General features: G+C 28.7%; 1 protein-coding gene across 5 annotated transcripts in view; it reads left to right on the top strand.

Moving 5' to 3' along the window:
• The window catches only part of LOC114124454 (putative fatty acyl-CoA reductase CG5065), a 45,089-nt gene that overhangs the window by 16,747 nt on the left and 939 nt on the right, over window positions 1–27,403 (top strand). For 4 of the 5 annotated variants that reach the window (XM_027987709.2, XM_027987708.2, XM_050208100.1 and 1 more), the window contains exons 2-6: window positions 9,236–9,663; window positions 16,474–16,728; window positions 19,913–20,168; window positions 21,446–21,638; window positions 25,731–25,970. In XM_027987709.2, coding sequence (XP_027843510.1) covers window positions 9,415–9,663; window positions 16,474–16,728; window positions 19,913–20,168; window positions 21,446–21,638; window positions 25,731–25,970 — 1,193 coding nt within the window. In that variant the 5' untranslated portion in view covers window positions 9,236–9,414. Of the gene's footprint in view, window positions 1–9,235; window positions 9,664–16,473; window positions 16,729–19,912; window positions 20,169–21,445; window positions 21,639–25,730; window positions 25,971–26,036; window positions 26,779–27,403 lie in introns of those variants that run through there. The other variant, XM_050208101.1, reaches the window with a different exon arrangement.

Raw genomic sequence — 27,403 nt, forward strand, 5'->3', positions numbered from 1 at the left:
TAACACTGAATATAACTATTATTTCTCACAAGTCATAATGTAATAAATTTGTATATAATAAGCTTAAGGGAGGGGTAATTATTCTATACACCCCCCTTGGATTCGCCACTGCACGAAATCAAACGCTGGAACGGTAAAAACGAACTGATTCATTGACCACTTGTCCATGATTAATAATAAAGTAAAACTAAACATCTTGAATTGTAATTTTATAACAATCAAGTTTATCATATCTACTTAAGTGCATAACCACTGCACTTTTTAAATCTCCAGAATCCACGCCACATTCAGTACTCGTATGTACATTATAAATGCGGGAAAATGATGGACAAAACTATTGGAACGTTACAATTTGTTTCTCCTTTAAACATAAAACATTATACTGCACAACATAATTATTAAATCTGAACACTGCTTGTCAAAATACGTTTGTGTACATTTCTAAAATTAAATTTAATAATAGCTTAAAAACTTTTTTAAATTTACCACCAATTTGCTAAATACATCGTTGACAACTAGGTTTAATAAAGATATAATAACTATGTAAAACATTATTATTTTAAACATTAAATACGTCTTACTTACTTCAGTAAATGAAAATTATACTCCACCTTTAATATAGGGTTAACTCAACCTATAGCAATAATTTTGTTTGGTATTATTTATTTTAAATTCGACGTTATCGGTAATCGATGATTGTGATTGAATAATAAACACTTATTAAAATATATTCTTTTAGAATAAGTTAAAAATCTTTAGATTTTTATCCAAATAATAATATGTTTGAGTTTTTTTTTAACGTTTAGGAGGTATATAATGTATAATCATATAATATATATATACATCTTATAATGCGTATTTAATTACACAAATTGCATTATGCTGCAGAATGCACAACTTCAAATAATAATGGCCATATCTTAAAATCTAACCGAGTTGGTACAGTTATCCTTTAACAATTTATCAGAGTATTGATATTTCATTTCGGAAAAAAATTGCCCTTATTATAAACCAAGCCAATAGTATTGGCACTGAGTATAATATATTGAGATGACTACATAAAATACGCAGTATTATCATTACATATAGAATTCTAAAAAGGAAATCGATTATTGCCAGACTGGCACGCGAGACGTTGTAATACTGCAGACAAAAGTTATGTATTATAAACCTCACGTGATATTATTATAGCTGTACTGCTTAGTATAATAATAATTATTTATTTGACAATTAATATTAATAATATCAAATGATTATATAACACAACGTACTTAAATTACGACAGTAATTATACAGTCAAATAATATTATTTATTGACTTTGTTTATTTTACGGCGGAAAAAAAACATCGGTTGAAATTTAGTCAACATTACACGGGCACTTATAGTAAGTATAACGTGTTACATATTATATAACTGTTTTACTGTTATATTATTATATAACTGAATTACATAGGTACGACCAGAGATCGCCAGATCACCTCTCCCGAGAAGGGAAACGATTTCTCGTCACCAAAATGAGATGTATTTTACCTTGTTACGGTGTATTTATGCGACGGAAGTGCATATTATTATTATGTAATCCACGTGGGTTGTAATATTATTATTGTACGCGCCTCTCGGACGATGCAAGTCACAATGGTTTTGTTGCATTTAGAATATTATTCAATTTCTATATGTATATAACATTACAATACGAGTAGGTATATAATGTGTATGGATGCACTTGCGGTGATACCTACAGTTCTGGTTTAACATTTAGGCGATGATATTGTTTAAAGCTACATTTATTATATAATGCACCTAGCCATATAGGTTAATGCACATAATATAGTTACTGCAGGTGGTACGTGCGTGATGTACAGTGTACACGCAGTGGCCAATCTAGTGCAGAGGGTTGCAAAGAGGTCAAATTCTCCAACAACTCCTTCTTCCGATAAACTCTTGAACATTGTTATTTCTTGTCATAATTTCGTTTCGCGTTCTATAAACGTAATAAATTGATTCGGTAATTAGTAAGTTAAAGTTAGGTCCAAACAAGACCCCTATCGATAAATCATATTATCGTTGTTTATTGTAATAATATAATATATTATTATAAAGTAAAAATGTTGTAGTCAACTATATAATATATTTATACGAAAACTCTATGCTAATAAAGTGGAGGTACGATAGGGAGAAAACTCTTCACATCTTACCCTTAAGCGATATAAGTCCTATATAACCATCGGTTATGAAGTTTTGCAATGCAAGCTTTTTTTTTAACTTTAAATAAGTGATGGTGACGGGGAGAATGTGGTATAGTAAGCAGATTACGTGCTTTAAAATAATTTTTTTTAGTCAAACATGACTATTTCATTTTACAAAAACGAGCTATAAAGGACTCTGAGAGTGTTTAATTCCCGGGTGATGCCGCTGTATCCAATATAATATAGTGATCCAAAGCTGGCAATACAGCAGTGATAATATGGAAGTAAGTTCTTCTTAATAGAAACTCAAAAATTCCTTTTATGCTGTTCGTACCGAAAATTTTAAAGCGTAATACAAAATACAGAATTTATATATTTCATATAGAAAACCTCTCCATTAAATTATATTTTTCATCATTTTTAATTTACCACAATACATACAAATACTATTACAAACAACTAACTAGTTAATTATACTTATTAGTATTAAAACTGTAGAAAGTGGAGTAGAATGGCACGAGGGTTCTCATCATAAGGTCCCCATGTATGGTCCCCTACTCCGTTCATATATGTATTATAAACTATAAATAATTATGTGTTTAAAGCTAATTAATTAATAACTATATTAGTTCAAAATTTAACGTTTATGTACCTATATACCTTCTCTTCGACATATTATGAAATTAAAAATGTATTACTCCGTCATTAAAAAAGCAATAAAAAAAAATTATAACTATATTATGGTATATTTTTTTTTATCGAACATATTATTTTAAAATTATTTTATACTATGTAAAAAAATTGTTAATAGTTTTCAATACAAGTGTTTATTATTAAAAGTGTATCCACTTTGTGTATAGAATATTTTCTCTCTGCGTGATGACAATGCTGTAAAAAATGACGGCGATGAAACGTTTGGGCTAGGAGAAAATGTTAACTTACCGATAGCAGGTCCTTTATAGGAATTCAAACCAATGAATTATTCTGTCTAAACACTCTAAACTGTGCTACAAATTCCGTTCGCAGCGGTCCGCGAATATCGCGTATTATATGATAGAAATTTGCTCGCATTTCTCGGTTGTACTATTATACGCCAATTATGGTGGTACAACATACAATAATAATATATAGTTATTATAATGAATTATATACATTCGGAATGTAACAATAGCCGCGCAAATACGATCTGTGCACATTTTTTGTATTATATTGCCATAGGTACATACGAATTATATTCTGTAAGTAATATAATGTATACACGTAATTACACGTAAAAGTTACAGGGCGTTTCACTAAGCATGTTCGCCCACATAATTGTATTTAATTTATTCAAGTTCTGATTTTTAAATTTTCAAATATACTTAAAGACCGAATTTATATTCTCGAGATATTTTTTGTATTAATTGAGGTGTGTCCTGTGATGGTATTAACTTTTGTATATAAATTAGAACCCCTGTTTTTTATATTGTAAATTATTTGATGGATAATCATAATATTTTCGAAAATGTTGATGTATACTCATGTATACTCACTGTTGAGTTTTAAAATAGGTCTTTAAGTGTGATTAAGCTTTTCAAAAATCGGAATTTGAATAACTATACCATTTAGGAGAAAAAATGGGGTGAACATATTATGATTGATTAATATCCCGGTAAATAAATATTTTAAGTTGTTGAATGACGTTTTCTTGAGAAAAAAAAACGCTCGGAAAGGAGATGTTATCGCAATTTTGGTATCGTAACAACAACAACAACAACAGAAACAACAATTATTACAATATAAACATTTACGCGAGTCGGTAGAATTCGTAGGAACTTATATAATATATATATACATTATGTGTGGTTGTGTCTGACGTTAACGTCGAAGGGACACGCAAAAATAGTTTTATTATTAACATCGGCCATCTTGTAACGTACGCAAGTTATTGTATTATCGTCTCGATCATTATTTGTAGTCGTTTAGGTACAATAATAATACAATGTACGATTTATTTATTATAACAAACAACAAACGGTAGTCTTACTGCTCACGGAAATCGCAGTTTACGGGACACAAATTATTATACATCGTTGATACACGACATATATATCTCGAAAATATATAAAGCGTATCTAGAGAGTTTATCAGTTTTACACTGAAATTAAATTTAAACATCTTTCAGATGATACAATTCGAATAGCTGTCGGCACACTATCTCGGGTGTAAACTCAAACTAATGACGACTGATAAGACGTAGACCGATGCAGCCTTTGCACGCGTACGTACGTTGTTCGACTACAGCATCAAGGCAAAGTTGCTTTGTTTTGGGAACGCTATGACTTCTCATCACTGCAGTCCCTAAAATATGCCAATCAAATTTCCAATCTCGGTGGGGGATTTTATCTTTGAAACAAATTTAACGTTTGCCAATACTAAAATAAATTTATCAATTTATATATTTATTCGATTGTTCGAAATGTATACCTACCTACGCGTTTACTATTAAACACATATCAGGGTTAAGATCATTTTGTGTTATATCACATGAGAGCGGTTTACAAATTTAAATTTTAAAAGTGATTAAGTAATTAACAAAATAGAACGTAAAAATATTGTTCATACTAAGGTACAATTTAAAGCTCCTAACTTATGTTAGATTATTCTAAAAACACTTTTTGAAAAAATGAGAGTTGAAGATGTAGAAATATTATGCTATCGGTAATTTTTTTTACATTTTGGGAGCAGAGGTGCACCCCAATTAACTCCTTCCCTTTTCAACTATTCGTGCTAATTGTTTCCTACAATCCCATACGTTTGAATAATACACAGAAAATTAGGGCCACATCGTCCAGATGCGACACAGATACGATACAGAAAACGGTTTCAGAAGATCGTTAAATTGAGAATATTTGAAGTTTCTGAGCGTAATTTATTACTTTTTCGTCGTTTGTCTTAGTCGTGTAATATGCATATAGTATATGATGTGTGTTATGTTATTACTGAAATCTTGTTGGCTAAACGGCTCTCCGTTCGACCACCGTCGGTTAGGTAGACGAATTTTTAACCAGATAACGTCTACAATAATCGATCAAACGTCAGAGGGGGTTTTTGTTTGCGATAACTACGCCTCTGTGGTTTCCACCGTTGACATGGTATACAAATCGGTTTATCAATTTACACTGCGATCAATCCGTCGATCAGCATATTTTCAACATTTCATAAAATATTAGTTTGTAGAAAGGTGTATAAAAAATATTGTTTCAATAGGCTTGAGATGTCAGATTGCTTACAATGAAATGGGTTAATATTAATAAAATAGTCAAAAGAATAAAAATACACTGGTTAAAATGACCTCAGAATCAAAAGTAAGAGAAAATACAAATGTACCTTTTATAATTGTTTATTTACGTTAAACTTGATTTGCGAGCGTAGTAGTATAACATATAAATATTTGAATGCTATACACACAATGTTATGAATAAACTAGAAGTTTTCGTTCGTTCAAAAATAATTTGAAAATTATACTCATGACTCGATTGATTCAAATAAATATTTTCCTGTTAGGCTATGGGCACTCGATGTTAAAAATACCCTGGAAATTGACGGGTAGTCAGGTAGACCGGGCCGGCATTGGAATTATTAGTATATAATACTTTTCAACTTATTCCGTATTCGTTCGCAAAGATAAAATATTTTGATGTATTTGAAATGTACACGATGAATGATAATATATTATTTTTTACCTTTGAATTATGTACATGAAAGGTTTTTAATTGACGTTTTAAGTCTCTGTATTATAAATTATTACAGTTTGTTAATTGTTAGGCAAATTTAATAAATAATCATACTTAAAAATTAAGATGTTTTTCTATAGATAAAAAGTATAAAAAGTAGTAATAAATAATAATATTTTTTACTAACTTTAGTATCGCATGACATAAGATACACACAGTCTGTTTGATGTCGATGCACAATATCATCTTTGAGAATATTATATGGTCCATCGTCGCTATAATTGCGGCGCGTCTCGACTACTTTCAATTAGTGTCCAATGCCCGTTAAAGTATTTAATTTAATACCAATTATGAATTAATTAATTGATGTGATGAAATTTGCTTACTAATTGTAATTTATATAATGCAAATTAATCTTAAAAATTTAAATATATAATTTGATAACTGATTTAAATGAATGATATATAGTCCAGAAATAATTAATACATTTTAAAGATAGTTTAATAAGTTTACCTATTAATAGGTACAAGGTATATATAATATAAAAACGTAATTAAAAATTGAATAAAAAAATTATATTTTTTATTATTTTATTACTTCTGCCCAATCTCAAATACGATTTACCATAGGTTAGGATAAGTGCACAAATAAAAAACCAGCTACTCGTGAACAATATAAGCAAACAATTTTGCGTAGATTAACTTTGAACCCGAAAATAAAATCGATTTAGTCCTTTAGTACATTATCAGACTTTTTACAAAGCTTACGTCAAATATCGACTGTCATATTTATTTATTATATCACGAAATGGCTGCCAATAATTTAATATTATCAATAGGCACTTGTATCAGTGATTGATTTATAGAAATAGAAGTTCTGAGTCTCATGTACTTTGCGACCTTATAATTAAACTAAACAATTTATTAAACATTTTAGGCAACCGACTAATACAAGTTTAATGTGTAAATCGTAATGACGTTTTCAATTAATTACAATATGCATTTGTTTCTAAAAAAAAAAAAAAAAAATCAACAATAGTGTTTTCAAACGTTAATTGTTTTATAACATCATAATTGAATGGCAATAATGACAAAAAGTCCAGAGAGTCCAGATGACTTGTGAGTTTTTATGATCAAGTGCAAAAAATGAATATTTACTAGGTACTATAATATTCGTATATTATGACATAAACATGTATTTTTTTTTTTTTTTTTTTGATGGCCTTAACAATTATTTAAGGCCCCCTGCGCAAGTGGACTGCTTGCACGTGCATTAATCAGGGCCGGTGTATCATAGCACAATCAAACCGATACTTTGAATAAAATGTAACAAACCTCGTACATAAATACATAAATATTTAAAACAAAGATGCTAATAAATATTACGAAAATAATTGTCCTAAATCTTGAAAGTTATAAAAAAAAAAACCAGCTACGATATCGGTGTATTATAGATCAAAGTCCCGAAATCACCGAACAATTGTTTCCAGACTTCCAGCACTAAAAACTTGTTGCATAGTGTTGAAACGGAAACTAACTAGATTATGGAACAAGGTCAATGATTTCACGGCAGACAGCTACGCTGAAACACTAAAAACGTAAAGGCGAAGGACGGGAAAGATTTCGAAATAGAATTTTATGTTCAATAAGTACATGAACACCGGAAGACTATAGGACCTGGTCGAATTCGAAGATGATTCATATTTTTCCGTAACATCGGAGCTATTATATAATATAATTATTGAAGCATCTACCCGACACCTGTATGCTTGTATACAAACAAATGTACAAAAATAAAGAGACTAGAATTCTACAATTGATATAGTTAGTTGACAGGTCATTTTGCAAAATACACGTCAAATAAATGGTTAATTGTTGTCAAATTTGCGACCTTAAATCAGTACTTACTGGTGACGCTATAACGTTTATATAGGTGTGCTTTGAAACATCCATAGTAATAAACACATCTTTAAAAAAAAACCATCATACTAAAATAAATTTTCGATTTATAATAATTAATAGTAGACGAATTGGCGGTTGAACACGAAATGCTGTAAATAATATTTTATCGGAAACTTAAAATCCGTGGAAAGTATATACCTAGATGTTTTCAACCCTTAGTCAAGTGTAATGGGAGCCAATAATAATAATATACATAATATATTAATTTAACATTTGTATCACATTAGACGTAGTTACTTATAATACGCATAGTTTCTTCCTATATGCTTCCAAACCAATAAGTATCCACGAAAGGAGCTAAACATATTGTAATGATCGCTGTGCAGGACACTGCAACGTTATAATTTCATTATTTAAACGACATAGCACGCCCCTGGTTGAGCTTGAGTTGGTGTTTGAGAAAGGTAAAGAGGTAGTTGTAAATTAAAACACTTAATATTTTAATTTCAATATAGACAATTACTTCGTTAAGTTATACAACAACAAAATACAAAGTGAAATAGCTTACTGCTATATTATAGCTACCAAAACTGGGAATGACCGTAAACTCGCGGCAGTGTAGTTGTGACAAAGTTCACGACGAGCAATAGTCTTACAAATAGGGATAGGTAATAGCCAGTCTAGAACTGTGACTACTTTCAGATTTATACGAGTCCTAACAATGATGTCTAGGGCTCAGTATTATTAATGTACACCTGTCGAAAGGTGGCGTGATCTCATTAATAATATACCTATTTATGGAAATTGTGCATGGAGTTTCCGCTGAGTGCGGCAAAATGTCCCATTCGGCGGAAATAACATGTTTTTCTGGCCTTTACCCTTTTATTTAATGGTTGAGCGTAAAAGCATATTTTATAAATGTATTTTATGTATTTAATTATAATATAACACAATTTATGCTATATTGGGATTATTACAATATGCACGAAAAAATATTTTAAGATCGACATCACAATTATCGTATACATTCTCGTAGCACTTTGGTCTGTACGCCAATTAGTTATGTAGTTTTAAAATTTAGTTTGTTTAAGTTAAATGTTAACCGGAGCGTTGACAATTTAGTATTACACTACAAAAATAGTAAAATATGGTAGAAGGATAACAGACATTGGCGAGCCACTCCTTCCAACCCATCTTGTCAAGCTATGCCAATTATTTATTCATTATTGTATCTATATCTTAAACCGTGAATCGTGATTATAAACTTATAATGCACAACGTCTTCTCAATACCCACCCCACCTCACAGTAGTCACATAATATACTATTCCATTATCCCACATTCGAAATATTCGATACATTATATAGTCATAGTTCATAATACGCAGACGATGCACTTTTAAATTAATTTACTGAATTTCTATCGTTGCAGTGTCATATACATACAAATATCGGCACACGATGTTCGGTCGTTCAACGGTTGTCAGGGTTTAGCAGCAGCGGTCACCGAACGTCTGTACAGCTACTGATTCACAAAATTACGTCAGGGCGTAATCTACAACACACATTATTCCATTGAATATATATATCGTATAAATTTATTTGATTACGATGATGACCGACAACAACAACGACCTCGGCTGCCAGGACTGGAACTCTGCGCCTCCCGCTGACAGGAAAGTGGTCGACTTCTATGATGGAGCGTCCATATTCGTCACAGGCGGCACGGGATTCGTGGGCAAAGCTCTGATTGAGAAGCTGCTCAGATCGTGCCCCGGGCTGAAGAACATTTACTTGCTGATCAGGCCTAAGCGGGGCAAAGACATAGAATGCCGTTTCCAGGAGCTGTTGGAAAATCCGGTAAGGACATTTTTTTTTGCTAAAGTTTTCAGCATATTGTTAGTATAGTTAGTACAATTTTTGTTTTCACTATCTGCAGCCTCGTGTGCCATTTGACAAATATTTTTAATTAACAGAATCTACAGTATTATGTTGTTAGCTTTAAAATTATTGAGTCAATTGGTTATTATCTAGAAAAAAAAATAGTTAAAAAAATGTTATACTGTTTTTGAATAACAATTTGAATTAATTATAAGATTTGTAACTCACAGCTTCCAAGTTTCAAACACAATATTTTGAACTTTGGAAAAAGTGGCGTATTTCAAATACATTCAATATTTACGTAGAAAAGTTTATTTTCTAAGATTAATCATTTCTAATTAAAACAAAAAAATAATATATATTATACTGATGGGCGAAGTTTACGCTACTAGTGTTTCATTTTAATATTTAAAACAAACTAAATACACACCTGATTAAAAAAATGTAGGTAAAGTTTTAAAAACACCCATCATTCCGAGTAAAATATACATAATATAGGTACATAATATTATGTACCTACTTATATTACTGACACGTGTATATTTTTTAAAACTGTGCTTACAAATTATATGTATTTGACCAAAAAGAAAATTAGCTACCCTCGCCATATTATATTATCATATTATTATCAGAATACACATCATCATTTTTAACTGTATTTATTTTTTTTATTTATATAAAAAAAAATAAGTAGCATTTATATTTTTAATTAAAAAGGCTTGTATTTAATGTGGAAATTTCTCATAAGATTGTTATTGAAAACCTTTTTACATAATGCGCTGTACACAATTAAGTTTTATAAATTCTATTGCTTTTTAATAGATTCAATTTTTTATCATAGAATGATTTGTCTGTACAAAATTATATTATCTTATTAGACGGCTAATGCAGAACAACGTAAGTTACGTTTTGACTTTCGACACAATACGTACGGGACTTTCAATTAATATTTGGTTTGTACTCATCTCACGACACGCGGTCTATATGCACTTAAGGACATAGGTATTGCACTACCAATAAATTATATACATCACAAATTCGACATAATATAATATATTACGTCATTATAAAAAATGCATTAAAAATTCTCTATAACATAAATCCAAACAGTTTTATTTACACAAGAAAGTCTCTTCGATTACACTGCACATTACATCATAACATTTCAATTTTATTCACTGTCCGCTTCTCTATTGTTTAGACATACCATCCATTAAAAGAATTTTTGAATGCAACGAATCAATTATTACGATTTGTGATTGAAAAACGACAACGCTCGTATGATTATTTCACATACTGCAGTGTACATATAATACATTATACATAGTATACATTAAAATAGATATATTTTATCTATTAAGTACACGTACTTAGTGAGTACTCTCGTTTAAACTTTCTCGTGGCCGTTATAATTACACGTACGCGTGCCGTAAATACCAACCAAATTATATTTCCATTATCGATTTGACCTAGTATAATAATCGATTATATTATACCTATACTAGATTTTTTTTTTTATCGGTGAGTAGCTCTACTGCATAATATAATAATGTCATGACACCTATACATGACCGGAAGGGGTAGGGGGCTATAGCAAAATCTGATATACTATTACAAGTATAGATGTCCATAGAGCAACGTGTGTATAAACTATAAATGTATTTAATGACTGCGTTGACTATTGCGTTTACGCGACACTTATTTGCGGTACATTTGCACACACAATATGGGCGTATTTTTTACCTATGTATCAAGAATAGGCTACACATGAATATTTAATTATATTGTGTATTGTGTAGCTATTATGATATTACAGTATGGCGCGATAAGCATCGTAAATCTATGCGAATTCTTAAAAAATATATTTTAAGTGTTGTCGTGTTTTTAAATGAATAACACAATAATAATAATTTCTTTGCAGAAATCTGGACCAATATGTTATTTTGTTATTTTTTACTGCTCGTATAAGATGGACAAACTGATTGTTTTTAAATATTTTAACCCCAGTAAAAAAGTAGCCAAGTTACAACTTGTACATTTCAAATAAATAAATAATAACTTGCAACTTTTGCTTGTAGATAGGCGATATCCTGATACCCGAATACAATAGTATTCAAACTAGGAAATTATAACTCACAACTAACACAAAAAGCACAGACAGCCGCGGCATGAGTGCATATTGCCTAAATACTGTTCCGTATTGACTAGGTATGATTGGGACCCTTGAAGTGTAGTTAAGTGTAATGTGTATTCTATTCAATGCTAAAAATAAATATATTAAATCAATAAAGGCTAGACAACCATAAATACAGCCAAAAGGCTATAGTCCTTTTAGCTCCCCTTTTCCCCGCTCACGTGATGACCTGGGATAAACCACTGCATGTTTTCAATAAATATAATAGATATCACTGATATATAAATACTTTCAGTTTTTCAGACTCACGACTTTCCACGGAAAAAAATAGAAGCTTGGAAAAGGGGACCGCCTACATGGCTTAGGTAGTGGACGTAATCCGATTATATCCCTGTTATTCTGTATAATGTATATCATAAGTCCCAAATAACAATACTGTCATTTTGGTATTTTCCAGACTATAGACTGATTGACGAACTATTATTATGGTGAATAGATAGAAGGTGTGTAAAATGCCCATTAGATATAACGACGAATAATATATGTTTATATATTATTATTTTGCTCTATTATGAATATCTGATGCAAAACGGTTCGCTATGATAATCAAGCGTGTAATATTATTATAAGTGATTAAGATCGATATTTCTTTTAGCATCAATGTCGTTATTATCGTATCGCATTAATATATCAAATACCAACGTCGTATTATCAAAAATAAATTCATTGATAATTTGTTTTATGCTTAAAGTAAACAACAAAAAGTTGTATAACCTTATTATTTTATACACCGATGTATGCAATAAAAAGAATAAAATAGAAATAAAATATTAAAACACAAATTATATTAATTAGATAGAAGCAATGTGAGGGAGACTATGGTAGCGTAGCCTCCCTAGTTTTATTGAAGCCCCTAATTGTTTGTACATATTTATTCATAAATCTACAGTCAGTACCTAATATAAAATGGTTGAATTAAAAAAAAATTATTAAATTATGGAATTTTGTAGCTAACTTGAAAATCAGTATACAAACATGTTGTCTAATAATTAGAATTGATGAGCTGAGTATATTATAATATATTATTATTATTAATCGTATAGTATATTTAAGATCAATGATATAATACATCGTTGTATAACAACAAGCTTAAGCATAGATAATAATATTATGTTTCATGGTAATATTCTTTTTTAATGGTAACAAACCAACAAAGGTATAAATATTAATATCACATAGGTATTAACTATTTTTAGAGTATGGAATTTATGGACATGATGTCATTACGTAATTAAGAATTTTTAGTATAATATCTTACTTATCGTAAATATTAACTATGCAATGCGAGTATGTGACATTTCTGTCTTTCCCGCTCACTCACTCTATATAAGAAATTCACTCTAGAACTTTGTTTTCTGTAATTACTTGTTCCAAAAAACAACTTTATTCTTCGCATGAGTGTTTTTTTACTCGACAAATGATAGTTGATACTGTTACTTGGTAGTTATTTCGTGAAGTAACAGCACGTCTCCACTAAAATTATTAGTTAATATTATTATGTTTAGCATTATTAATTTAATAACAAATAAGACATTTATAATTTTGATTCCTTACAATTTTGAACCATTTAAGAATTCATCTAAAAAAATTGTTGAAAATAACAAAGATTTATTTATTGTGGCTTATGGTTCAAAATGAGCAAAATTGTTCTCCAGCAAATCATTTGTAAACTATAATCATGCAGGTGACATAAATTCTGACCTAGCAAGATTACAATTATGATTTGTGTTTAATTGATTTATCCAATTTTATATAATTTATTTTTTTAATTAAATACCTACCTACTTAATAATTGACATCTGTATGCTGTAAACAAATGGTGCAAATATGCATTGATATATCAAATAGGTTTTTGGTTTTTGCTAATGAGTGCCTACCAAACTAAATATTAGTTACTCGGTGTATTATAATATTACCGTAAAAATTATTATAGGGGTATGCGAGGCGAAACTTTTGAGGGTCGCGCTGTTTTTATAATTTAACTCCTTCCTAGGAAAAAACAATTGTCAAAATTGCGTTTATGGATATTTAGCCACTTATATTTATAATGCAATTGGCCATATTTAATAAAATCGTTAAATTTATTTGTCGTATAGATTATCTAATGTAGGAATTTATATCACCAACAATATCATCGACATGTATTTAACCAATCGTCAACATCGGGAAAATTTTTCGAATTTGTAATTAGGAGGGACATGGTAGGCTATTTTTCATTTTTTCGACATTATAGTTATTACTACGTCATTTAGTCTCGGGACCACGTGTTTCGAGTATGTTTAACGTTCATTAAATAAATATTGATGATCGGTGTCAGATGCATGTTTGCGGAAAGTTACGTAAAGTTTATAATATTCGTAGAAAGGCAACCTATTTGAAACATAAAATAACGCTGTCATGCAGCACACCAAAGTACACCTACATGACAGCGACATCAACTACTTAAGACAAAATGCAAAACATGTTGTGATCATAATATATTATAAACATTGTTACAAGTTGAAAATAAGTATGAGGGAAATCATATATACCTACTCTTTGGATGTATTAAGTTCTTGGTTCGTTACATTCAGGGTAGCTGGACGGATAAGCTCGTCTTCATTATATTGTCTAAGATAAATTTAAAATTTCGATGATAATTATTGTATTTATTACATTCTATTATACTATACTTACTGTTCTTATTCTTTTTTTTATTAAGTATAATGCATACAATAATGTATATTATATATACATATTAATACTATATAAATATTATAGAATTCCTGAAGGATAATTCAACAATAAGCGCAAGCGGTGGATTTAATACTTATATAATATTTAAAAATACATTTACCTGTAACATAAATTTGTGTGTATAGATTAAAATAAATACCCATCTTCCCTATATTCATCCTGGGTTCGTCCTGAGTGGATACATACAAAAATTATATATGAAAAACAAAATATAAAAACTTTAAATCGTCTTTTAATTGATTTTTAATCGAAAACTCGTAACATTTTTATCAACTGTTGTATATTAGCATACCGTGGTATTAAACAATAGCAAAAGTATGAAAACTTTAAGCATATTATCATAAACATAAAATGATTTTATGTTTTTGTCTTTACATGCTTTTACGTAAGTACACAGTAATCGTGAAATGTAGTTTTATAACTTAAACACACAATTGTTAAGCTTTTAATAAGTACTCAGTAGGTACCTACTCGGTAAAATATACCGAGTAATATACTCGGTAATACCCATGCATAACCAATACATCACTTTTACATGACCATATTTGTGCAATATCATAATCAATTTTATATTGCACTTATTTAGTGCCATCATTTTCAAGATCATATAATAAGAAAATGAAAGTATTTTATAAATAAAATTATGTTAATCTTTAAAGCAGATAATACAATACTTGATATTTCTAAGTATTAATAATATAATACAATTCTAAGCCCTCGACATTATTATGAAACAATTTAATAAAAATAATATAGTATAATTTAAATTAAAAACGGGGAAGCATGTAACCACTCTACTGACTACTATGTGATAGGTATTGTATGAACCACTTAAATGAGGAGTAAGTCACTGTAATGTATATATTAAATTTAAATTTAATGATAAATCATTGTATACGAAAAATGAATCTGAGCGAAGACAACACGTCGACGGTCAGTCTTTAATATTACTAAGTATATTTTAATATGGTATATTTGTGTAGCTATTATAGTAATTTATTTTAGTATATTAGCAGTGATGTTTATAATATATTAATTTAGAAATGTTTTTAAATATTTAAATTTTAATAATTCATTACATTTTGGTAGCTAATTTTATCAATATTTTAACTTATAAAACATATAAGTAACTTAAAAATAAATAAAATAATAAACAGTAATAATCACAACGTATAAGAAACCTTAGATTAAATTTTCATTTTTATCAATATTAATGGGGAAAAATCTAAAAAAATAAAATAAAAGTATAAATATGTATAAATAGCTAAAAAAGAATCAAATTAGAAAATTCTACCATGTGTAAGAAATAATAATAAAAAACTTTATAAAAAATCCAAGTACCTATCTAAAGTAACTTATTTTTAATTATAACAAAATATCAAAACTCTGAGAATTTTTCATTTTATACCCCATACAAGTACAAACTACACCCGGTTTATTATCAGAAAGCCTCTTCAGTAGAAGTTTGAAGCATTTTTCGAACTAATCTTGAAATATTCAGAGTTCAGACACACTAAAATATAAAACATATCATTATAAAATCAACACATTCATCATTCGGCTACAAATCTAATGTTAAATAATTAATAATATAACATAGATAGTAAAAGCAATTGAACACAAGACTGAAAAAACATTCAAACACTTTTTCGTGACCAATCATTAAAATAATAATTTTACAACAATTTCAAAATATGCTCGATAGTTAATCGAATTATAATATATGGAATAATTATATTAAAATATGGCAAACATTGTTTTAGAAAATATCCTTAGTTTTGAATACACATTTTTTATTTTAAAATAATATACTATACAGTATAATTGTATTTACGGGACGTGTGATTTTTCTTGCGCAGGTGTTCGATCGCATTCGGTCCACAGATGACGCGGAAAAAGTGTTCGAAAAAGTGGTGTGCATCAGCGGCGACGTATCTGACCCCGACCTGGGTCTGAGCGCCGAGGACAGGCAAAGACTGTGTTCCGACGTGACAATCGTTTTCCACTCAGCGGCCACCGTCAAATTTAACGAAACTCTCCGCACCGCCGTCACGCTCAACACATTGGGCACGCAGCGCGTCGTTGACCTGTGCCGGTCGATGCCAAAGTTAAAGGTATGTACCCGGGAAAAGATTTTGGAGCTAGTTTTTTCACACAAGTAAAAAACGGACATCCTCATCGATTAAAAATTAATGGCGAAAATCAACTGAAAATTAAATAATCAAAAACCTCGTGCTCTTACGGAATCTCCAGGCACCGTATTTTAAATGTAATCGGGAAAGGGCAGATTATGACATTTATCTAAATTCAAAATCAATAGAATAAAATAAAGCAATTTTCATATTCATGAGACAAACAAAAAAATATTTCTTTAGTAAGTAATTAAAATTTTAAACAGGCTTAATTAGAATAGATGAAAAATATTACGACTGTTTCAAGCCAATGCGGCAAAAATAAAATAATAAAATAATAAAATAAATGAAGTTAAAGTTGTGCTAAGAAAATAATTTAAATAGTTACTAAATAATATGCATGACATTTGTATTAATTAAAACAAACTCAATTTATTAACTGATTAATAACAAACATTGAAATCAAGAAATTTTTTAATTTTGGTATCAATCTAATAATATTTATAACATTATAATCGTTTATCAGTGATATGGTTGCAATCAAACGGTCGTTCGGTTATGATTTCAAAGTCAATCCTCAGCATAATATTTCTAAAAATGTTTATAAAACCAGAATATTATACTACGAGTATATAACACACTGATTCATAATAACACGATAGCTTTATTTATTATTGTTTATACTCAATATACCACGATTATTAAACTTGCCTGTATAGTTAATGATGAAGATTAACATAACATAATACTACAAAATTATTAAAAGAATATGAATAATTTTCACTTAATTCAAACATGTTGTATACAATATAATATATTAATATATTATTCGCCTATATTACATTGCTACTAATAAATTGTTTTATATGATTGTATACCAACTTGGTACGTAGGTATATACCCTATGAATGGATTTCGGAATCTAGTTTTATTTTATCCCTCCCCTAGAAATTGAGCGCCCTTGGTACCACTAAGTCCCACGAAGTAAATCATATTTATAACGCATTACGTTTCGTGATTATAGAAATTTCAACTTAGGCGTTTTCTCCGCATATTTAAAGGACTAGCTGTGCCTGCTATATCCATTCTGTATTAAAATATAAAATATTTTTTCAAATTAATTCAATAACTTTTATTAATATAGTTAGTATACTACCTATTGTGTTGAGTATATTTTTTATTTTTATTTATACTTCACGTTGTTCATCACCTACGCTAGATTTTCCGGGAAACATTTTTTACTTAAAAAACTTAAAATCAACTTGGTTACGGATTAGGTATTTATTGTTTGATATTTTCTACTTTAAATTTATATCAATCGGAAGACGCGTAGCATTAAATTTAAAAATATTATTTTTTTTTCCTGAACAGTTCGTTCCAGTCATGTTTCAATAAGTTTATATTTTTTTTTCTATGCAAGTTTAATAAAATATATAGGAATATAATAAATTCCCTGGTAGTGGAAATCCTTTTATACTATAAATGTACTACCAGGGCTATATATAGATCATATTACCATCGTAAAAAGCTTTATCATATTAAATACAATTATATGACTGTATAAGTTTACTATATGTAATGTTTATGAGATAAACTGAGTGATACGCATCATATAGTAATAAATTAAATATTAATAGTAAAAAAAATAAAAAAATAAATAAAAACAATAAAACGACAGTTGTTAAATTTATATTGTTGTCATATGAAAGGTTATTATGGATTACGTGTTTTGAGAAAAGTGTATAATTTTGTCACAACATACCAATGCCTAACCTACGGAATTGAACGATGTCATTTATTTTTATTTATTTAAAAAGTAACAATAAACGGGTCTGAAACATCTGTTTAGAATCAAAAATAGTGTTTATAATTTATAAAAATACATTAAACATATATTATATTTTTAACATTAAAAATATAATTAATTTCTATTAACAGCAACGGTTCGTACAAACAATTCCAGCCTAATTTTGAAAATGTATGAGTAACAACAATTAGGTATTTCATATTTTAATAAATAACTCTTGCAGTCTTGCATGGATTTCACATGGCCCAAAAAGTTTATGTTGCAGTTTAATAAACGCATCTATAAATAATTGTATGCTTATAAAGAAAAAATGACATTGCGGCGTGGGTGTTAGAAAGGTTATGGCAATTGTTTTTTTTCTCTAATAAAACAAAGTGCTCATCGTATAGTCTTACTTACAACTTATTTCAAACTACTGTACTTAAGAGGTTGCCAAACTCTCTGTTTTGTCTCACTCTTACAAACGTTCTTACAACATACCTAGCAAAATTGTAATCATCATGTTGTAGTTTCAATTTATTTATTCAATATATTTACTATTTAGCTATAAAAGTTTTAAGTTAACGTAGGTATAGAAAATATTAACTAAACCCAATTAAAAAAGAAGTTTATTCATTTTTTTTTTTCTAATTAAAACCCGAGTCCCGAGTTACACAAATGGAAATTGGTAATTTTCATTTTTTTTTAAAATTAAAAACCACTATTTTGTTAAAAATACATACCATACTATTCCTTTTTTTATTGAATACACAAGTAGCTGTAGTAGTTTAAGTTACGTTATCGATGTTTGTTACTAAATTACTAAATTATTAAATCAAGAAATATATATTTAAATATAATTGTATACATTAAAAAAAAAAAAAAACATTAATTAATTAATTTTAATTGCAGTTAAACATATAATATATATGTGTGTGTGTGTATATTGTATGAATTAATAAGATTTTAATTTAATACATTATTTTTCAAATCTATTGGAAACAATTAAGTCGTGACAACTGATTCTTGAATTAGACATAATTATCTAATTAATTTACTATCTAAAAAATTAACTAACTAATTACGTATGAAACCATTAATATTTTTATTTAACTTTGATTTTTAAATTTTTAAATTAAGTAATGCTCACCTTTGTGTATTCGTATTACGTCTTGCGTATATTCCCGTCTTCAACAAAACTAACCGAATAAAGACCACTTCCACCCCGAACTTCTTCTACGACGCTATTACAGCGTACCGACAACGCCTCGCGAATTTACACATAAAACGATTTAATAATAACAACTGATTAATGACATAATATTTTCATAAATTAAAATATGCATACAATACTTAACTGCAATATAATTGTCGTCGCAGGCTATGATTCATGTTTCGACGGCGTACTCGAACGCGGACAAGGTAACGATCCAAGAGTCAGTTTACAAGCCACCTGCAGACCCAGGGTTCGTGATCAACTGCTGCCAGAAGATGTCTGAGGACGATCTGCGGGAGATGGGCCGGCGGATGCAGGGTAAACACCCGAACACGTACACTATGACCAAAGCCATGGCTGAGTGGGTAGTCGCCGAACAAGCGGACGACATACCAGCAGCAATCGTCAGGCCCAGTATAGGTATGAATGTACTATGTTATATTGTGTTATTTTATAGGTAGTATCTACTACCTATCGATACGTTAGAGATGTATTTTAATTAGGAGAGGAGTGAACGAATTTCCGACCACCTTAAAATAAAGATATTTAGTATTTACATTATAAACAGCAATCACATTAATAATATTGTAAGACAATAATAACAGTATTCATTCTCTTAAGTACATTTTATTTCATATCGTCATCGTATTATTTTTAATCGCGATAATTTATAAATAATGATGAATTCATTAATTGATACAGTAAATTTATTATGGTAATAATATAATGATTAGACAAATATGCTAAAAAATATAAAAAAAGAAACAAGTTATAAAATGTAGGTACTATTAAACGACCGAGCCTATCATATTATATGCGCTCTAACGCAACATTGTGACTACAGTATACGCTCTCCCGCGTTTTACCACTTAACAACTATATTTAGATTTTAGACAATATATACTCGTAATAAGTGGATGACGTTAAAATGGTTTTAATGAAAAAATTCTCATAAATAAGTAATATATTACCAATATCTCCGTCGTCTCATTATTCGTTGATTAATATTCGTTTCGTTATAATTAATAATTATAAATATAAAATTATACTTATCTATACAAAATATTATATATAAAAAAAAAACTAAAATAAAATAAATAAATATTAATATACTTGTGCTATGTCCCTCAGAAATGCATTAAATGTGTCAGTAAAATAGAAAACCGTGTGTGAACCCAATTATTGTCACCCTATAACTAAATATACGATTAAAATATATTATTATATAAATATATACAAATTTTCAAAATTTATAACATTAAATATATTATTATACATATAATATATTGTATGCAGACAAAGAAAGTGATAATCTTTATTACCATTAAGTGACGATAATAAAGAAATAAATCGAGTAGCAAAGCGCATACGACAAGCGTACCGTAATCGTAGGTAGAGTGTCTGTGGTAGAGCTCATATGACAAGATAGTCATCGTAACCGAAATAATATTTGTAAAAAAAAACACTCCTCTAGATGGTCGATAACCTAACCCCCTCCCTCGCCATCATTCCATATTGGTCCATGTTGTATTAAAATATACAATGTGACTATTTACAGTTGTTAGTTTAAACTTTTCTTAGAAATTAGAACTGCTATTTACCGTTATCAAAACCTTTACAAAACAACGGTTTTAAAGAATACCGCGACAATATTATGTGACAAAAATGACAGTATTGTGTTAAAATTATGTTCAAAGTGACTGCTGCCTGGAAAGAACCGTTCGAAGGGTGGGTAGACAACATGAGTGGCATCACAGGCATCATGATGGAGATAGGACGGGGCACGATTAGAAGCATCGTGTGTGACCAAAAGCTCCGAGTGGACATCATACCTGTCGATATTCTAGTGAACACGCTAATAACGTCAGCCTGGCACACGGCCACATACAGGTAAAAACAAAATGAAAAACTTATATTGTTAATAACTGATAACTAATTATTATTGGTCAGGCAAAAATTAAAAAAAAAAAAATGATTCGCTGCGTTAGAGTAATGCACTGTTTGATTCTTATTCGCGCCTCAATAATCTTTCCTGTTTACATTGTTGGTATTTTGTTTGTCGAAAACATTTTAATCTATATATTTTAACATTTTCACCTTATTCTCAATTTTGATTTTCATCTCTCCCTTCTTATACCTAATTACTCCTCAATCCTATTTTATCTATACGCATACATAGTCTATCGAATTAACATATTTAAAAAAAATTATGGTAGGTTGGTACATACATTAATACATACCTACGTCATATTCAACATAATATTAAATAATTAATAATATTAATAATAACATTAATTATTAGTACCAATTAATAAACAATATTCTCAGAACTTTCGTGAATTTTAGAATTTAAGTACATTATTTTTTCATTTAAGTACATATAGTATAGGTATAATTATCAAATGTAAAAATAAAATACCTACACACCTACACTTTATACGTCATGTATCTATTTTTTTCATTTCTAAAAGTATTTATACGTATACACACATTACACACTATACACTATACATAATCTATGGAATTGATATTAAAAAAAAATATTGGTAGGTATATTAATACATTATATAAAATATTTAACATGTTGTGTAGTTGATAATTAGGAATATCAAATAATATTTATAATTATTAATTAGAAATCAATAGCCTCGGAATTTTTGTGAATTGTATACATTAAGTGTCATTTTTTTTTTGTTAAAGTATGTAGTTATGTAGTAGCTGATTATAAAATTTAAAAATAAAATACACTTTACGTCATATAACTTATTTTTTCATTTCTCAAAGTAGATATGATGATAGGCAAAATAGAGAATGACACGAAAAATAGCTGGTAAATAAGAGGTAGAAAACCTCTATTATACCTAACCTTTATTGTAAAGGTGTAAAACAAGAATGGCTGACTGTATGGAGTCAAGGGTTGGGAGCTAAGGAATAATAAGAAAAAAAATTTAGAATTTAATTAATACCTACGTATAACTAATATTATAAATACTTAATGTTTATTGCTAGCATTTATTAATTACAATTTTTTTTCTATATTTTAAGAGTTTAAGTTGATATTATATATACGATATATTTCAGGTTTTTAAGGAACTAGAAGTCAAGTAAAAGTTTTAATAATAAAATAAAAATAAGTAGAGCTATAAAATATTCAAAAATTTTATTTTTGAAAATTTATTTATAGCTCTCCATCATGACGGCTTATGTCAAAAAATTATATCATTGGGAAATAACATTTTAAAATGTTAGAATTTGTGTTAAAAAAATGATAATAATTAGGTATATATTTTAGTGATTTTACATTAATTTATGTGTATTGATTACATCAATAAATTTCACATTGACATTCTGGATGTATAATAATTATTAATAATGTGGCATATGACCGAAAATCGAATATTTTTTTAGATTTTTTTTTTTTATAATTAAGCAATTTAACTTTTTTTATTACCTGCAAAGCTATAATTAAATTTTATATAATGATTGTATACCTACATAACTTATACTATAACGAAATTTGATATAATTAATAGAAAACAATTTTTTATTTTAATACATTCTGACGTTCAAGCTAAACTAATAAACGAATAAAGAAATTATTATTTCTGAAAAAACAAAACATAGTCTTTGTTATTATCCGAGTATTCTAGCTTTAATTGAGATTAAATTGTTAATAAAAGTTTAATAATATTTACTGCTATTATAGGATTGATGTATAGTGAAAGGGATTGAAAATCTTTATATTTTTCAATAGTAATGGTTTTAATAAATAGATTTTCTTTGTATGTGCTTATTTCTTAAGGCTTTTCTCCCTAGTACCTATTAATTCCACGATATTTACTACATCATTCAAACGAATACGTAGATATAAAAAACTATTCCAGCCTCCAGATAAAGTTTTTTTGAATTATAATCGTTTTATTTTAATTCGAGTTACGGGTTCTTTTTTACCATTCATCTTGCAATGTTGATACATAATATATTGTATTAAAAAGTTATTTAAAGTTTACAAATATATTAATTTTCTTATACTATGTATATTGTATATACTATAATAGGTTAGTTACAATGAATCGTTTGAATCAAATTGATTCAATCTCTTGGTACCTACCTACCTACTTCTTTATAATACTTGTTGGTGAATTTTTTTCAATCTTTGCATAGAATAATCAATTAACCTCGATATGAGTATATTTATACTTATGCAAACAATTTAAAAAAAATAATGCCGTTAACTGCCTTTTTCTTGATTTTAATATACCTAAAAACTATCGGCGTCGACATAATTGCCATATAAATATTATATTGACAACAGTCATTACCTATATATATAGGTTTGCTAACTCAATGACTTGAATATACTCTAAAAATAATGTTTATAGTGTTTATACAGATATGGCTCTATTTTTCAGCTTCCTAGGGCGCAGCTTTCAATTTCATCCCACAATAACTTCTCAAAGTCACAATAGATGTGTAAATAAGTACTTATATTAAGTCGGTCAAAGCTATAATCAACACATATATTTAGTATGGCTTCGCTTACGATGAGCGTACCCAAATATATGTCTAGTGAGTTATAGTGGTCCCCTGGCATTGTACATATTATATATTAGTAGGATATTATACAAACAATATTTTGTTCGCCGATAAAAGCACGGCAGTCGGGCGTCGGTAATACAATATTACAATCCATATTTACCGTGTTTTCTAGAAGCGCTCATCCATTATAAGTGCTTTCAGTGACCGTGTTACAAAATCATTATTGTCATCGTACCATCGTATGGTTTATAAAATCACTGCATAGCTGCTATACATGAATCTTCTATCTATAATAGATTAATATTAATTGAAAGTTATTCATTTATAATATATTATATAACTGTTCATGTAAAGGACGCATATTATAGAAATGTGACACATTAGGTACTATACATCAGTGGATGGTGGATCAATAAATGTGTGATGAGAGGGGAGGGTAATACCATTTCCAAAATTAACTATAATATTTACGATCGCTAAAGACGTAAAAATAAGAACTCATTTTTAATTAATTTTTAAACGTACAAGAATACGAATAAAAATAACATAATAATGACAATGAAACATTATACATTTTTTACTATTCATTTTTAGCTTATTGCTATTAAAGTAGAACATGTGTTAATATTTAGAATTTATAGAAAATATTTGCTTTTATTAAGAAATTAGTCACATCATATGTTATGAAAAAAAAGTTATAATATGTTAGTAAAAATATGTTTTGGTATGTCTACGATCAAAATAAATACCTATTGTCTTGGAATATAATACTTTTAATTAATAGGCGAAAAGTTACATACAATTACATTATGAATAATTAATTTATGTGATTTTTGATACTTTATGTACACAATCTATGAAGACACTAAATATTTTATTAGAAACCCCATATACCAACACCAACACATATTTCTTACCATTACCGATTAATTAATCGCATCGCAGAATAATAATTTGCTGATACCAATAGAGGATCCTAATCCTAAATAATGATCATACTCCAGTCATTTTAAAAACTGTATGCAAAGTTGGAATTATAATATAATCCACTTTTTAAATTGATGTTTAGTACATTTATGAAAAGATTTTTATGGTATTTAATATAAGCAATTTTATTGAAATTTAACGAAATGGTAGGTACTTAATGTCATTACCTATCCTAATGCTTGTAGGTTTTCATTGTCTTGATGCATGATCACGAAATTATTAAAGAAAATGCATTAAAATTTAAAACATTTCCCAAACACAGAAAGATATTAAGTAAGTGTCACTAAAAAAAAAAATATTTTTCGTAAAATTAAAATTTTAAATTTTCGATTTGTAACTTTGTATGTAGTTCTCAATCGCTTGTTAAGTCATAATCATAATACAAAGCGTAATGTATTACTTATAATAATAATATGAGCTGATAATCAACATTAATCGCGCTGGTTCGTGTTTCAGACAAAACGCCGTGCGGGTGTACAACTGCACGTCTGGAGCTTTGAACCCGCTCCGCTGGGAGGAACTAGGCAACCTGTGCCAGTACCACTCACTGACTGCGCCGTCCAAGTACTTGCAGTGGTATCCGGGCTTCTCGTTCCGCACTAACCGAATGGTGCACAGATTGTGCGAGATACTCTTCCACTTCGTGCCTGCGTTCGTGTTGGATATCGTGCTACGGCTCACCGGTTCTAAGCCAATGTAAGTGTTATTAAAGTCATAGATATAGCTTTATAGTAACTATAACGTGATTAACTACTGCTGCAGGCGAGTCGCACGACAGGACTGTGATATTCGGACGTTTTTTTGTCGTTTGTTTTTTTTTTAAACTCCGATTAAAAGGATGAAAAGGAAATAGGTGCCCGCTCTGCAGCTATACCGCTGAAAGTGTCGGTTGCGCACATCATCAAAATTCAAATCAGAATCAGCATACTTCTGCACAATAATAATAATTCAAACAAAAAAACTGAACAAAGAACAAGTTACAATGGGTCCAAAATTTTAAATTTTGATACAAAATTCTATGGAATTTTATTAAACATTTTATTCTGGGATAAGTTTGGTTTCCGGTAAACTGAAAAATAACTAGTTAGAAAGTTAAAAAAATAATGACTTTCTAACTAGTTAATGGCCAGCTCCGAGTTCCATTGCCGATCATAATATTATATTATAATCGAATTACTATACCTACCTATATTAGACCTTTAAAATGTACAATTTTAATAGTTTGTAAAAGTGTTTCAGTTCTAGATTTTGTAGAGAATTGAAAACTGTTTTCTAAATATTTATTTATTGGCCAATGGATAATTTCACACAAACATCGTTAATATTATCCGTAAACTGTTAATAATTTACTTTTCCAAATGTAATTATTATTATTATACGATTTAAGTTTATTCCCTTTATGATTTCATAATATCATATGTATGGACTATGGATAGTAATGTCTGCAATATTTGTATACCAAACATAATAAACATATATTTTTCTTGCATAAAGAATTGCCTATAGTCATCCCCTTAATAATATAATATTATCTTTAATTTAAAATATATAGATATTGTTGAATAAATAACATAAATATTCATTGAATTTGTCAATATCTATAAATATGGGTTATTATAATAATATTATAAATCATAAAATTATAGCAAAAAAAAAAAAAAAAATCGCACAGTATTTAAATCATTTAGTTAAGATTGGCTATAACGGAGTATGAATTATTTTACCAAGTAGAATTTTTATCTGTCAAATTGCATTCATTTCAACATTAATAATTTATCTTCTTAAAACGTTAACATAGATTAACTCAATAAATTAATAAATATATTTAATATTTATAGAAACTTATCAATTTTAAACTATACTTAGACCTTTACAAACTTTAATTATCGGTAAATTGTGTTTTTATTGGCCCAAACTTTGACAGTCAGTGATCAGTTTATAATATTGGCTAAGACACTATATTACTATAATATATCTATTATCTACCTTACTTACGGTATTTTGATGGACTTCAACTCATTTATTTTGTGATAGCTGGGGAGTCGTTACCGGCTCTCATTCTTGCCAAAGTTTTATAAATAAGCATTGATGAATAGCTTACAAGTATTTACAAATATTCTACCTAGTCT

The sequence above is a fragment of the Aphis gossypii genome, chromosome X (genome assembly GCF_020184175.1).
Source record: "Aphis gossypii isolate Hap1 chromosome X, ASM2018417v2, whole genome shotgun sequence".
Lineage (NCBI taxonomy): Eukaryota > Metazoa > Arthropoda > Insecta > Hemiptera > Aphididae > Aphis > Aphis gossypii.